Source organism: Somniosus microcephalus, chromosome 6 (assembly GCF_052327205.1).
Source record: "Somniosus microcephalus isolate GS21.2 chromosome 6, FLI_Smic_1.0, whole genome shotgun sequence".
NCBI lineage: Eukaryota > Metazoa > Chordata > Chondrichthyes > Squaliformes > Somniosidae > Somniosus > Somniosus microcephalus.
The window spans coordinates 198,830,256-198,846,382 of record NC_140992.1 but is presented as its reverse complement, the minus strand read 5'-3'; the positions used below and the strand labels follow the sequence as shown (position 1 = coordinate 198,846,382).

The 16,127-nt window shown below is 45.5% G+C and overlaps 1 protein-coding gene across 1 annotated transcript in view; it reads right to left on the bottom strand.

Moving 5' to 3' along the window:
* Window positions 1-1,274: 1,274 nt before the first annotated feature.
* The window catches only part of LOC147116322 (adhesion G protein-coupled receptor G5-like), a 793,199-nt gene continuing 778,346 nt past the window's right edge, over window positions 1,275-16,127 (bottom strand). Inside the window, exons 15-19 of the mRNA XM_085992042.1 lie at window positions 15,151-15,275; window positions 14,601-14,869; window positions 13,492-13,591; window positions 4,022-4,278; window positions 1,275-3,410 (exon numbers count right to left, since the gene is read on the bottom strand). Coding sequence (XP_085848168.1) covers window positions 3,304-3,410; window positions 4,022-4,278; window positions 13,492-13,591; window positions 14,601-14,869; window positions 15,151-15,275 — 858 coding nt within the window. The 3' untranslated portion in view covers window positions 1,275-3,303. The remainder of the gene's footprint in view (window positions 3,411-4,021; window positions 4,279-13,491; window positions 13,592-14,600; window positions 14,870-15,150; window positions 15,276-16,127) is intronic.

Sequence of the window (16,127 nt, the reverse complement as noted above, 5' to 3'; positions counted from 1 at the left end):
CTATCGTTCACAGCCACTGGTAATGTGGTCCTCGCCCTGATCTAAGGTTGCAGTTGTGGCTGCAGCAAGTGGCAGATTTCAGTGAGGACGTCCTTAGTGAAGCACAGACGTTTCACACATTGTTCCGTGCTGAGGTTCAGGGAGGGGAATTGCTCCCTGAACACCCTGGGAGGATATGGCCTCCTGCTGAGAACCTTTCTCACCCTCCTCTTCCTCCCTCTTCTAGCAGCTTGTCCTGCCCTGCGTGACCTCTGTTCATTCTCCAAGTCATGCTGTATTCCAAGCAGAATTCCTACTAGTGCATCCATGTCTGGAGGCAACTTGTTTGTGCAGATGCCTTGGAGTCAGGACAAAGTCCTTCAGCACCTGCCACACCACTCCCTGTCGACTTATAAAGAACTCTAGAAAGCACCAAACATTTGTACAATCGCAGCAACAGCCAGTAGAAATCAATCAGCAACTAACCTGTAAGTAGTTGATGATCCCTTTAAATAGTGCTGGAGGCGGGTCGTTCCAGCTGCTGAACGTATGTTCAGCTGTGCAAACTTAAGAGAGGGCATTAGCTGGAGCACTGAGCTCCAAAATGGCAGCGCTGGTGTCAAATCAGCATTGCACACCGATTGACATCATGATTTGCATACTTCTGGCGGACGCTCACTTCGTGCGCACCAATGCCCTCACCAAACTCTGCAGTGAAACAAGGACAGGAGATACCGGCTCCCCAAGGTAAGTGGCTCTTTTAGCACTCCTTGTGGGCCCAGAGCAGGAGTGCTCCCTGGGCCCCTCAAGGAAGCCCTCGGCCTCCTCCACCTCCAATCTACAGCCGCCCGATCGCCCTCACTCCCGATTGCTGGCCGGAGCTTCCTTACCAGTACCAACCCCCAGCCCCCCAATTGACAACTCCCCCATCCCCCGCCACTTGTGATTGCTGACTGGAGCTTCCTTTCCCCCTCCTCCCGCTTGCTGATTTTTGCACCCCCCACTCCCAATTGTTGGGGTCCGTCCCCAAGACGTCCTGCCACTGCTGTTCCTTCCCGGCCTCCGGTCAGGTTGTCCATTTTTCTGGCTGCCGTGCGGGAGGCAGAAATACAAGATGCAAATGAGTCCCTGGCGTTAATGTCGGCAGGACTTCCATGTTCACCTCACCCGCACCCTCCCCAACTCCCTGTAAATATCAGGCCAATAGGATAGTGGCCCGTGCTTCAGGTAGCATTCCAAGGTGACATTATAATGAGAAATCTACTCAACTATTGAAAATAATGAAAGCAATGATACCAATTTAAAAGTTTAATATGCACCTAAAAATATAATCAACCTAAGAAAGCATTTACATCTTATAAATTATGTCATATTTCTTAAAATGCAATTCACCAATATAACACCACGAGAGGTTCTGCAGTAGTTTTGCTAAATATAATCAATGTTTCACACCAAGTAATGCAATAATAAAATAATTGTTTACTGCATGAATATAGAGGGGTACTTTTTTGTGCAAAGCACACAAGAAACTACCAAAGAACTCCAGAACTTCTGAAATAAATGGATTTTGAGCGAACAGTAACTGAAGCAATTGGGTTAACCTAAGCTTACTTTCTATAGTTTCACTCACTTGAAGTATATTCTAACACATTAACTGGCTTCCCCTCCAGAAAACAACTCTGATTGGAAAATCTTGTTTTGCCATTTGATGCACAGTACTGATTACAGATGATATATGTCAAATGCGGTGAGTTTTTTCATGTGATGCCTATAGCACATCTATGTCTCATGCTGACTCCATTATGCACTTGCACTTTCTGATCAACGAGGTGATCATCACAGAGCACATTATGAAGGTAACTGAACAATGGCAGTCAGCTTTATTCTGTTGATCAGGTCTACGGGTGGAGTATAAGGTTTCCTAGTGGTGGTTGATATATGGCCTTAACATTCCTACCACTAATGGCAAGGTTGTAGCTCTTCACTGGTGTGAATGTCTTGTCTGCAATCAGTTGAATATGCTCCTCATCTTCAAGAGCAAGTGACAGATTATAGCTTCTGTTACCTTGCTGGATGCGTGCAACTAGTTCAGGTAGAATTACTGGCTGATCTGCAGAAGAGACTGCTTCTGGTCTCATCAAGCATTATAGCAAAAAAATAAACTGCTCGGAGCAAACATGTAGCACTGCTTTATAGCATTTGAATTCCCAAATGTCTCGGATGGAATCTGTTTTGAAACGTCAATAGACTTTAGATTGGTGATTGAATGGTGACCAGGTTCAACTACATACACATCTGGTCTCTCATCTTCCATTAAACTAAGAATGCTACATAGATTTCCTAGACACAAATAAAAATATGCAAATAAAAATCTAAATTAAATTAGAACACAAGAAAAGTTTTAACCAAAAGAATTCCTAAACATTGTCAAATAATATAACTATCATTTTACCATAGTGATTCTCCCACATAAAATCAGCTAGTCAGTGACTGTAGATCTAGCAATGACATCTCTTTTCATCAAATATATAAACCACATAAAAACTTCAGAGTAAAAATATCACCAAGGTTGCAGCATGAGTTGATGTGTAATCACAACAGCTGTTGTTGTATCTGGGCATTGTCCCCCAGTTACAGAGGTGAGCCAGAATCAGGATTGGACATTAAATTAAAGCAAGATATATGTACACAAAATTATCTCAATCAGTGAAACACGTATGAAGGTCAGAGTTATAAGTCAAATATATTTTGTATCCTAAAGGAGATTAAAGCAGATTGTATTTATGTATGTTTGCTATTTTGCATTCTAAATATTTATAAAAATCTTAAGAAAAAGCTGTACCAGGCTGGTTCTGGATTTATCAGAAAAACAGTATAGGCTGCAATCTTACATAGAATTCCATCGAGTCTACAGCACAGAAACAGGCCATTCAGCCCAACTGGTCTATGCCAGCGTTTATGCTCCACACGTGTCTCCTTCCCCCTGCATTTTCATATAACCCAATCTTGCAGAGTGCCGGACAGCTCCGGCACCAGACACAGCTTAAATATCCTTAACATAGTTTGGAATCATTTAATGGCATATTTGTGTCCACGGAATGGGTGACATTCCGTCTTTAGCACTCCCAGTCCAGAGCTTCAGGTGCCAGGTGCACATATCAGGAATTCAGGCACACACGGCACATAATTTTCTGTCCATGATGGAAAGTTATGGGGGGGCACTCCCTGAATTCCCTGTATGTGCTTCTGATGTGCGAAGCTCTGCACGAGGGAACTAAAGATGAAAATTTACCATTGGGCTTCAGAAGTAGATGGGCAGACGTTTCAGTTGTATTCATTAGTAATTGCACTTTTGCTGGTTTTTGATGTCTTGCTGGCCGTGGTACTGGATGATCGTGTTAACATGCAGTACCACACGAATATGAAAAACCCTGAAAACAGAAAAAAACTATTTAAGTAGCTTGTTTCAGTGTTTATATAAACTATTCGTTTTTGTAAATATTTCTAGTCATTAATAATTACAAAGCTTTATAAATAATTGTGATGGTCAATGTTAATTTTGTAGTCTACAGCAAGGAAAATTGTTCCATTGATGGATTTACATTCATGGCTTAATCATAGTGTTTCCAGGCTTTTATGATTTATTACTCTCCATACCAAAAAGGGTGTCCTCATGATTTGCTCTCTCGTATTTACCAGTGCCACTCTCTAATTGCCCAACACGAGATACATCAGAGTGGCCCAGGTTTTGCCAATTTTCCTCCCTCCCTGTGGTGAATCAAGAGACTTCAACTCAATGCCTACCAGAGTTGGGGAACTCGCCATGTGAGGAATCAATGACACAAATTTGTGCCCAACCACTGTATAGAACAGCACTAGCATGTTCTTCCACCAACAACTCAATTAATTGTATTCTGCTTAAGTTATAACGGAGGCTATTAATTTTCTTGCAACTGAGAATTTATCAAAATCAATTGACTACTGAAATTGTAAGTTTATATGTCTGGTCAATACGTATAATGCCATTTCTATTCTGACTAACCTTGCAGAGGGTTGAGGATGCAGAACATGTACATTGCAGGTATACTCATAGGTCCATATGAAAACAAAGCTATGCCGTATGTTGTGCCCAGCAGACAGGTCAGGCCGATTACGGTGAATATACTCTTTTTATTACCTCCTTTCAGTCTGATCACCTTTACACACAGAATTATCAGCAGGATTGTGTTACCCAGGAATATAAGTATGAAATAGGCAACATTTGTCACGTAATGCACAGTCTTGTTTGTTATCCAGCACCTGTGAAAGGACATGAAAAAGGCTTAACTAATATCCATAAAATACCACGAGAAGAATTTGTGCAGAAAGATGCCAAGGTGCGATTTTCAACAAAAGTGAGAAACGCACGTTTAAATTGATCAATCCTCTCTATGGGGAGAAATTACTTTTGAGCACTAATCATATCCCTTTGTCTGTTATTTTAAGAGGTAGCTAATGTGCTCATGTAAAATTCCTATGTGCATTCTTTAAACAAAGTCATTGAGTTATTAAACATTTTGAAGGGGGTTAATGATTTAGTTAAAGTAGCTTTTTGTGAATTTAACATGAGTGTGTTAACTAAGTCATCAATCACTCTCAATGTAATAACTGCCCATAAGCCATACAGAACAGTTTCACTGTATAAAGGAATGACAATTAAAGCAATGACTGCCATTTAGTCGTAGATACAGCATGCTTCCCAGCATAAGTGAAACCATTCCCTTCTATATAGAGGCCTAGAAATTACAGTTGGATATTAGTGGAAGGTTGCTTAATGCATGAGTATGACATTCTTCTCCCTGCTATTTTACCACAGGCGTTAACAGGTTAATGTCCCTGTTAAAATAATGGACAGAGGAATGTCTAATGACAGTATTAAGCTTTTGTTGCTGATATTGTGTGATATACCTATCAATTCAGTTCATGAAAATGACGAGTTAAGTTAGTAACTATAGGTTTTTATTGGCTAAATAACAGAGCCCACCCTCGTGGGTGATTGGATCCAACAAGGAGGAATACCAGCCAGTCGACCACCTTTATACCTGGGCAAGCAGGCGGAGCCATGGGCGGAGTCAGCTGTGGTCAGCCCAGGTATAACAGCGTGGCAAGAGGTGACCTTGTGTAGTGATACAACAGTGTAAACAGTGATAACCATAGTGTAACGATATGAACAGTGATAACCATAGTGTAACGATAGTGAACGATAAAAGTGGCTTACCACATTCACCCCTTGTTTAAATTTGAGTCCGGCAGGGTGAAGTGTACTACCAGTTCGGGTATGTCAGTCTGTCCGGAGGCCTCGTAAGCCTTTCTGATCGGCGCAGCAGCGGCGGCGGTGGTGCAGTATCCGATGTTAATGCTGGTGTCTGCGTGGTCGGCGAAGGCTCGTGGGGTTCCGGCATGCCGTCTACCTGGGCTGGATTTGGTGGGGTGGTGGGGGGTAACGGTGGTGTCTCAGGGGTGCCCGAGGGTGCGAGGTCTCGTAAGGAGACTGTGTCCTCCCGCCCGTCTGGGTATGCCACATAGGCGTACTGGGGGTTGGCGTGCAGGAGGTCCACCCTCTCGACCAGGGGGTCCATTTTATGGGCCCTCACGTGCTTTCGCAGCAAGATGGGCCCCGGATAAGTCAGCCATGTTGGTAGCGAGGTTCCCGTAGTCGACTTCCTGGGGAAAACAAACATTCGTTCATGGGGGGCGGCGTTAATGGCAGTGCAAAGCAGTGACCAGATGGAATGCAGCGCTGCTGGGAGGACTTCCTGCCAGCGAGAGGTTGGGAGGCCCTTAGACTTTAAGGTTAAGAGAACGGCCTTCCAGACAGTCGCGTTCTCTCTTTCCACCTGGCCGTTCCCTCGGGGGTTGTAGCTGGTGGTCCTGCTTGCAGCAATACCTCTCGCTAGTAGGAACTGGCGAAGTTCCTCGCTCATGAAGGATGAGCCCCGGTCGCTATGTATATAGTTCGGGAACCCGAACAAGGCGAAGAGGTCGTTCAGGCATTTGATGACCGTGGTACTGGTCATGTCTGGGCAGGGGAAGGCAAAGGGGAAACGGGAGTACTCATCAATAATGTTGAGGAAGTACACATTACGGTCAGAGGACGGGAGGGGCCCCTTAAAATCGATGCTCAAGTGCTCGAAGGGGCGGGTGGCCTTGATCAGGCTTGCTCTGTCCGGCCTAAAGAAATGCGGTTTGCATTTGGCACAGGTTTGGCAGGTCCTGGTCATGGTCCTGACCTCCTCGATGGAGTAGGGCAGGTTGCGGGCCTTAATGAAATGGTAAAGTCTGGTGACCCCGGGGTGGCAGAGGTCGTTGTGGAGGGTCTGCAGTCTATCAATTTGCGCGTTGGCGCATGTACTTCGTGATAGAGCATCTGGGGGTTCGTTCAGTTTACCAGGCCGGTACAAGATATCATAATCGTAGGTGGAGAGCTCGATTCTCCACCTCAAGATCTTGTCGTTCTTGATTTTGCCCCTCAGCTTGTTATTAAACATAAAAGCGACCGAGCGCTGGTCGGTGAGGAGGGTAAATCGTTTGCCTGCCAGGTAATGCCTCCAGCGTCGTACTGCCTCCACGATCGCCTGGGCCTCCTTCTCGACCGACGAGTGTCGGATCTCAGGGCCCTGGAGGGTCCTTGAGAAGAAGGCCACAGGTCTCCCCGCCTGGTTAAGGGTTGCAGCTAGGGCGAAGTCGGATGCATCGCTCTCCACTTGGAAAGGGATAGACTCATCCACCGCATGCATTGTGGCCTTAGCAATGTCTCCCTTTATGAGGGAGAAGGCTTCGCATGCTTCTGCCGTCAGGGGGAAGGAGGTGGACTTCATGAGGGGTCTGGCTTTGTCTGCATAATTGGGCACCCATTGGGCATAGTAGGCGAAGAGCCCCAGGGTTCTCTTCAGCCCCTTTGGACAGTGGGGGAGGGGAAGCTCCATGAGGGGGCGCATTCTTTCGGGGTCGGGGCCGATGACTCCGTTCTCTACTACGCAGCCGAGGATGGCAAGGCGCGAGGTGTTAAACACACATTTCTCCTTATTGTAGGCGAGGTTCAGCCGTTGGGCCGTACGGAGGAATCTCTCCAGATTAACATCATGGTCCTGCCAGTCGCGGCCGCAGATGGTAACGTTATCTAGATAAGGGAACGTGGCATGCAGCCCGTTCTGGTCAACCATCCGGTCCATCTCCCTTTGGAAGACCGAAACCCTGTTGGTGACGCCGAAGGGAACCCTACGGAAGTGGTAGAGGCGGCCATTCGCCTCGAAGGCGGTATACTGGCGGTCCTCAGGGCGGATAGGGAGTTGGTGATAGGCCGACTTAAGGTCGATGGTAGAGAATACCCGGTACTGTGCAATCTGATTGACCATATCAGATATGCGGGGAAGGGGGTATGCGTCCAGCTGGGTGTACCGGTTTATGGTTTGGCTGTAGTCGATGACCAGGCGGTGTTTATCGCCGGTCTTAACGACTGCGACCTGGGCACGCCAGGGGCTGTTACTTCCCTCGATGATGCCCTCCTTCAGGAGTCGCTGCACCTCGGAGCTAATAAAAGCTCTGTCCCCGGCGCTGTACCGCCTGCTCTTGGTAGCGACGGGTTTACAGTCGCGGGTGAGGTTAGCGAACAGGGAGGGGGGCGGGACCTTGAGGGTGGATAGGCCGCAGGTGGTACGCGGTGGGCGGTTTAAAAGCTGCTGGTTATAGACTGTGAGTGGGGGGAGGGGTCCACCATATGCCAAAGTGACACTTTGAAGGTGGGATTGGAAATCCAGCCCTAGTAGGACGGCAGTGCAGAGCTGGGGCAGGACGAGAAGTTTAAAATTTTTATACTCCGTGCCCCTAACCGACAGGGTCACAACACAGTAGCCGCTGATGTCTGTAGAATGGGACCTCGACGCCATCGAGATCCGGTTGCACGTTGGCTGGACAGTGAGGGAGTAGTGGCTCACCGTGTCTGGATGGATGAAACTCTCCGTGCTTCCGCTGTCGAACAGGCAGGTCATGGCGTGGCCGTTTACTTTGATGTCCATCATGGACTTGGACAGGTGATGCGGGCGAGCTTGGTCAAGTGTGACGGAGGCTAGTGTATGGCTGAGCGAGCTGCTGTAGTCTGCGGGTGAGGCGGTGGTCAGGTCTGGAGACAAGGTGGCGGTCGAGTGTGGTGAACAAAATGGCGGCGCCCACGGCGTTGAATAAAATGGCGGAGAAGATGGCCGCCCCCACAACTCACATGAGGCACTGCCGGCGTCGGTGGCCTTGATCAAAGATGGCCGCCCCCACGACTCATACGAGGGGATACTGGCATCTGTGGCCTTGATGAAAGATGGCCGCCCCCACAACTCGCATGAGGCACTGCTGGCGTCTGTGGCTTTCCCCCTGCAGGCCTTCGCGAAGTGGCCTTTCTTGTGGCAGTCGGAGCAGGTCGCGTTTCTTGCAGGGCAGCGCGCCCTCGGGTGTTTCGCCTGGCCACAGAAGAAGCAGCCGGCGGCCCGATCGCAGGGCTCCGATGTCGCAGCCGGTACCGGGGGTGGCGGTCCCGATCGGTTCCGGGACACCGACGCTGTGGTAGGTCCCAGAGGCGGCGGTGCGAGGGGTATTGCGGCCGGGGTCAGGCCCGAGTCCCAGGGTCGCGCAGCACAGTACCTGGAGTATGCCTCGAGGTCCCGATGGGCCACTTCCAAGGAGCGAGCGAGGATAGCAGCTGTTTTCAGGTTGAGGTCCTTTGATTCCAGCAGTCTTTGCCGTGAGTAGTCTGACCGAAGGCCTTTCACGAAGGCATCTCGGATGTTTCCATCTGTATGTTCTGCAGCTGTTACGGCTTTAAAGTCACAGTCCCTGCCGAGTATTTGCAGCGCCCGTAAGAAATCATCAACCGACTCTCCTGGCTGTTGCGAGCGGGATCTTAGGAGATGCCTGGCGTACATTGAGTTTACAGGGCTCCGATACTGTTCTTTTAGCAGGTTGAGGGCGTCCTCGTATGTGGCAATGTCCCGGATGAGTGCAAATACTTTAGGGCTCACCTGAGCGGTCAGAACTCTTAGTTTGGATGCCGGATTCTCCCAGGTAGGCTTCGAAGCAGCTCAGCCAGTGTTCGAAGTCGAGGGTTGAATTCGCAGCCTGTGGGTTTAGATCCAGGTGCGGCGGCCGGAGGGCTCGTAGCCAGGCCGGCTGCTGGGGCTGTTGTGGATGGCCGTTTGGCTGGGGCTGTACGTCTGACTGGTCGTTTGGTTGCTCCGTTGTAGACATTTCAAAATTTAGCCAATAAAATTGATATACCTATCAATTCAGTTCATGAAAAGCGATGAGTTAAGTTAGTAACTATAGGTTTTTATTGGCTAAATAACAGAGCCCACCCTCGTGGGTGATCGGATCCAACAAGGAGGAATACCAGCCAGTCGACCACCTTTATACCTGGGCAAGCAGGCGGAGCCATGGGCGGAGTCAGCTGTGGTCAGCCCAGGTATAACAGCGTGGCAAGAGGTGACCTTGTGTAGTGATACAACAGTGTAAACAGTGATAACCATAGTGTAATGATAGTGAACGATAAAAGTGGTTTACCACATTGTGTGACTGAGAATTATCACCATCTACCGATGACAACAGATCACATACACATGTAAGTAAAACTGGAATTTAATCACGCCTGGTCCATTTACAGTATGTGACCTTTTGGTTATATTGGGCTTTATTTATTAATTCAATGTAGTTTACTGTTGGACATCCTGAAATATGTATGTTGGACTTCTTGGGGAGTTAATGGTTAACAGTCGAACTTCTTTGTGTCTTGAAGCAACACACTTTCTTGACTTTCCAATATATAAACAGGATGACTTTGAAGTGTTGTAAAAAGAATGCATTGCTTGTTTTCGGAGATGTGAAGTGGCTGTGTATGGGAATAGGTGGTAGTAATGATGTTACCCATGAGTGGTTAGTGTTTAGTTTTAAGGTAATAAAATGTAACTTTAGTTTTAGGGTAATAAACATGGGTCGGAGGAATCCATTAGCTACAGTTGGTAAAGCTTTTACTTCAAAGATGTTAGTAACTGTTACGTCAGTAAGTCTGGTGTAGGGGGAGTAGTTCTGAAGTAAACGACCGCAAACTGTTTACATCAATAGTCTGTTTTCAAAGGGTTTGGGAATGGATACGTCATACAGTCTTATCTATGACATTTTCCTTTGATGTAGTCAAAATATGGTGCGTAAAGGATCGTGGTTTTCAACAGTAGGTCAGAGTGCTCGAAGGATACAGAAACCGGAGAAAGCCACTCTCTGTGTGCAGTTAAGGCCGATCACCTTTTACCGTGTATCAATAAAGTTTGTTCCGTATACTCCACTACGAAGTCTCGTGCTTACTCAAAATGTGTTGTTGTGAACCAGAGGAGAAAGGAGGTTGACTGCTAACATTTACCAGGTCAAAGACCTACTCATGACCAACTTATGTGGATATTTCTCTACCAATAAGGTGCAGCAAGGAAACTGTGGTCACGTTTGGGGAGAGAGCAAGGGAAAAGAAACATGAAGGTCACGCTTGGCATAGTGCATGAAAGGCCAGTAATACCACTGTGAAAATAATATCAACATGTGCCCGTTTAAAGAGAATTATTTATTCTGTCTGTAGTTGAAAAATGCAGACAGTAAACAATTATGACTTTATTTCTAAGATTTTTTGAATGCAAGCAGGTCTCGTGTAGGAAAAGGGGCCTTCCAAATAGTGTTTTAAACCACGCTGATCTTTGGGAAAGCCCACAAAATTAATGCTGGACATTCTGGGAAGTTCAAACAGTGAACAGTTCTAACTGTTATTTCCACCGAAGTCAAAGGAAATAAAAATCGGGAGAAATGAAACGCGGGCTGTCGATTTGCTATCACCGTTTTACATTATCACACAAAGTCCAAATCTACCCCTTGGACTTTTAGAGCAGAGAGACAGAAATTAGCACAGGATAGTCTAGTATACCTATATGAACGTGTAAGGTTAAATGGAACCAACAGAGAAGCAGATGACAGTAAAAGAAAAGAATGGCACAGGTACAGGCTGAGGTCAAACCTGCATGTGTGCACAGAGATGAATACAAGTGACCAGAGGAGGCAGCAGCCTTCTTGGACTCCTTATATCCTCCAACGGTGAGTCCCAATGAGACCAGAGCTTGTCACAAATTCTCTCTGCTAAGTTGTATGATCGCGGATGGAAAAAGAGAGATGTGCTAGAATGTCCGGCTTGTGATTGATAAAAATCTCCAGGAGGATGGTGACAAGTGGCTCAAGAAGCAAAACTACTACTTGTGGCTAAGCTTATGCTCAAGCTATTTTTTTTGATTGCTACATTTTAACAATAAATCTGGATGGATACCCTTAACTTAAAAGCTCTCTCGCCTCTGAGTCAGAAGATCATTGGTTCAAGTCCTACTCCAGAGACTTGAGCACAAAATCTAACTGGCACTTCATTGCAGTACTGAGGGAGTGCTGCACTGTCAGAGGTGCCATCTTTCAGATAAGATGTTAAACCGCTGCCCTCGCAGGTGGACGTGAAAGATCCCATGGCACTATTCGAAGAACAGCAGGGGAGTTATCCCGGTGTCCTAGCCAATATTCATCCCTCAAATCAACATCACTAAAACAAATTATCTGATCATTGTCACATTGCAGGTTGTGAGACCTTGCTATGCGCAAACTGGCTGCCGTATTTTCTACATTATGATAGTGAATACATTTTTTTTTTTTTAAGTACTTAATTGGTTGTAAAGTGCTTTGGGATCTCCTGAGGTGGTGAAAGGTGCTATATAAATGCCACTTTTTCTTGTTTTTCTCTTTAATAGTCCTGGGAGTTTTTAATGGATTGCAATATTCTGAGGAAATACAAGCATAAATTTCTTTTTAATATTAATTGTTCCAAAATAAAATACTGTTCAAACTCAGGAGGGGTGGGTGGTTATGGGTTAAAATAAAATAAAGTGAAAGAAAAGAGGTATTTTTAAGAGGAACCATACTATGGTTAGTTTTTTACATATACTAAATAGGAGATGTCTTTTTTTTAAAAATCAGTCTTTGAAATAAATTCAATACCTGCAAAGACATCATTGGGAAGTATAGGTGAAGGAGATAGCAAAAATGTTTCGAAGGAATGCATTGTAAAACTCTTCAATTTATGGTAAGCTGTTTTAAATGTCTTATTTGCATATTTAAGTAGGATCACTAACTCTCACAGGAGTTCTTGTACATACAACCACTTGCATTTATATGAGGCCTACATGTTTAAAAAAAGACAAGCAAAGGTGCTTCACAGAGGGACGTGGATAAAAAAAGGTCAAGTCAAAGGAGAGATTTAAGGTGTGATTAAAAGTTTGGTTATAGAGGTGGATTTTAAACAGACTATTAAAGAAGCAAAGGGATTTGGAGAGGTGGAGGGACTTAAGGAGGAAATTCCAGAGAGTGGAAAGCCACCAATGGTGAGGCAAAGGAAGGGAGGAATGCACAAGAGGCCAGACTGAGAGGAATGGACAGTTCAGGGGAGTTGCAGGGATGGAGGTGGTTACAGCAGTATAGGGAGGGGAAAGGCCTTGAGGGGATTTAAATGCAAGAATGAGAATTTTAAATCTGAGGAGTAGGAAGAACAGCAGCCAAAGTAGGTCAGTGAGGACAAGGACAATGGGCGATTAGGACGGTGCAGAAGAAGATATGGGCTGCAGAATTTTTGATGAGCTGAAGTATACAGAGAATGGAGAATTGGATGCTGTGCAGAACAATATTGGAATAATCAAGGCTGGAGGTAACGAAGATGTATGAGAGTATCAGCAGAAGATAGGCTGTGATAGGAGCGAAGAGGATTAATATTACGGAGGTGCAAGTAGGCAGTATTTGTGACGGAGAGGGTATACGGTCAGAAGCTGAACTCGGGGTCACACAGGATGCCAAAGTTTCAAACGATTTGGTTCAATCTGAGACAGTGGCCAAGGAGTGGGATAGAAACGGTGGTGAGATTACAGAGTTTGTGGAGCGGGGGCAAAAATGACACTTCACTCTTCCCAATGTTTAGCCAGAGGAAGTTAGAGCACATCCAGAACTGAATGCTGAAAACTGATAGCAGACAAAGAGTGGGGGTTTGAGAGAGGTGGTGGAGAGGTAGAGCTAGGTGACTGCATGTCTGAGGAGAATGTTACCAGGTGTCAGGCAGCATGTAGTTCAGGAAGAAGGGTCCAAGAGGCAACATTACAGGGATGGGAAGAGAAGCCGTTGCTAGAGATCCTCTGGCTATGATAGGTAAGAGTGGTCAAGCAAGGGCAGTCCCCTGGAGCTGGACAACGGAGGAGAGGTCCAGCAATATCGTTCTTATCCACCCACATAATTGGAGTTTCTGCTGAAGTTACAGCAACGGTGGGGGAAGCCTCAAGGAAATTTACCCCCGTTGTATTTTAGATCTTGCTGCACTAGAATAGTTTTGATTATATGGAATCAAATAATTATTAGAACAACTAATACACTAAAACTTACATGGTAGTGGAGCTGTAATTGCTGTTGACAAGAATCGAATACCGGCCGTAATTGTTTGTGCTTACTCCAATGACAATTAAAAGTACAGCAGCTGGAAAGGCTGAGAATACATAGAATCATGGTTATAAAGAGTTATTATATACAAATATGCCAGACTGTCAGTTAAGCAGAGAGGTAACTGTTCATTTGACACGGGCATCAATTTTCTGATTGGGGGCCACATTCTGCAGGGCAGGACTTCTGCCTGCCATGGAGGTGACCCCTGACCCTGGTTGTATTTCTGCCTTCTGGGTAATATGAATGCATGCAGAGGTGGGCTGCCCGGCCTCCACTGGGGAGTTGTGCCAGACTGGGGGACGGAAACTCGTTGCCACAGCCCTTGGGACCCTACCACAGCAGCGGGAAGAAGGCAGCTGCCTGAAGAAAACTACTTCAAAAGCAAAATACTGCTGATGCTGGAAATCTGAAATTAAAACAGAAAATTCTGGAAACAATCAGCAGCTCAGGCAGCATCAGTGAAGCGAGAAACAAAAAAAAGGTTTTCTTTTGTTCAAAAATGTGGAGCCTAAAACCCAGCTTTCAATCAGGGACATAGTTTATTGCTGGGAAAATCTCCCTCTAATTAATCAAGGAAGACTCTGCATCAATTATGCCTAAACTCTACCCTCAGAAGAGGGCCACTGTGATGTTTCTGTTCTTCAATCCAATCATCCTTATGGCCTCTTTGATCAGATTGCCAGTTCAGGGTTGAATTTCAGGGAACTTTGAGCACTCGGAACTAAAGTTAGACCACCAAAAATCACTTCCATTCTCATTCATCGGCTCAGGATTTGAATCCAGGCTTTTTAGACGAAGGGGCAGTGCATTTAACAACTGTGAGTTCCTCTTTGTAGCCAAGTTTGATTATTAAACATGCTGGCCCTGAAATTCCACAGGGGATCTCCTGCCAGACCTTTGACAGGAGACAATCAGAACCCCCAAAGAACAACTGTTTGAAACTTTTGTTCATTTTCTTGTAGTAGTGAAACAATAGATGTGGCTGTATTATACAATAAAGATTCAGACCATGTACATACAACTAATACAGCAACAGAATACTTTACACTCACCCCAACCAACAAGACACAGCTTCAGCATGTAGCGCTTTATGTAAGTGTTGAACACTTTGACCAGCATGATGTACAGATGAAATGCTTCAATTCCCATCCATGTAAAGCTGCAAAGCAGTGAGTAATGCAGAAAAACAGCAATGGCTTTACAGAGACTGTCAATGTTAACGGAACTAAGCCATGCGTTAGTGAAGAAGTTCACATTGAGAAGAAACAAGGCAGCACTGAGATTCATGTGGATCTGGAGGGTAAATTCCTTTTGTCTTTTTCTGGGTTAAAAAAAGATCTCAGTAAGGAAACAGCATTTAGGAGAAGATGCAAACTGATAACGCAACAAACTGATTTACAACATCAAAAGCAAATCAATTCAGTTCTTGCCTCCAGCATTCTCACAATTAATATATCTACAAATGGAAGTTTAATAAACCTGCTGCTGTGAATTGCACATGGGCTCTATCCTCAAGAGTTATTTTTATGTATTTAGATTGCAGAGCTACTTCATTTAAAGTGGCTTTTACAGGAAATTATAGCATTGATGCCAGACACATACCTGAGAATAAAGTGGAGGATGACAGTAATTGCTGCGAAAATGGCAGAAACACCGCAACCAATCTGTGTGATATATGTTAGTGATTTCAATATCTTCTCATCCAAGGGCTGGCTCCCATCGATTTGCTTTATAAAGAAAAGGCTAAGCATTATTATGAGGACTGGGTATTTTTTCTTTTAAATGAATGACACTCTCTTTCAATATATTTTTACTCCAATCTCTTGCTTGGGAGCCCTTGTGATATCTACTCTCCCCTGTCGAGAGGGCACATGGATACCTTGTCCAAGGCCTTACCCAAAGCCTATCTGAAGTTGGCCACAATGAGGTGCACACTGGGTGATTCTCCCTCTGCTAGGAGCTGCTTGGCTTCCACACAGTTCCCAGCGCTGCAGGGCTGAGATCAGACACTTACCATCTGGAGAACTGTGGGAGAAAATACATGCTCTACTATTCTGTGGTACAGCTCTTTAAAAAAAAATCATTCTGGGGATGTGATCGTTGCTGGCAAGGCCAGCATTTATTGCGCATCCTTCATTGCCCTGTACAACGGAGAACCTCGCTAAGGCACTTCAGACAGCAGTTAAGAGACAAGATAGATTGTACCAGAATTTCTTTTGAACAACAAAAGCAAGTTTCCTTCCCTAAAGAACATTAATGAACCGGTTACAAGGATAAATGGGAATGAAGGCCCATGAATAATGTTATGAGCCTGCTGTGAAAGCACATAGGATATCAGAACTTATGGCCAGAACAGTTAAATATAAAACCAGAAGTGCTGTCCCTACCCTGGACAAGGCTGTGATCTGGCCACATCTAGACTACTGCGTTAGGTTTGGTTCCTTCAGATAGTGGAGGATATCGAGTCCTGGGAAAAGGTTCAGAGGTGAGCTACTTTTTTGCTACTGAGCTTGGGGGCCCGTAGATATCAGGACAGGGTTAGCAAACTGGGACATTTTACTTTGAATATGTGTAGACTT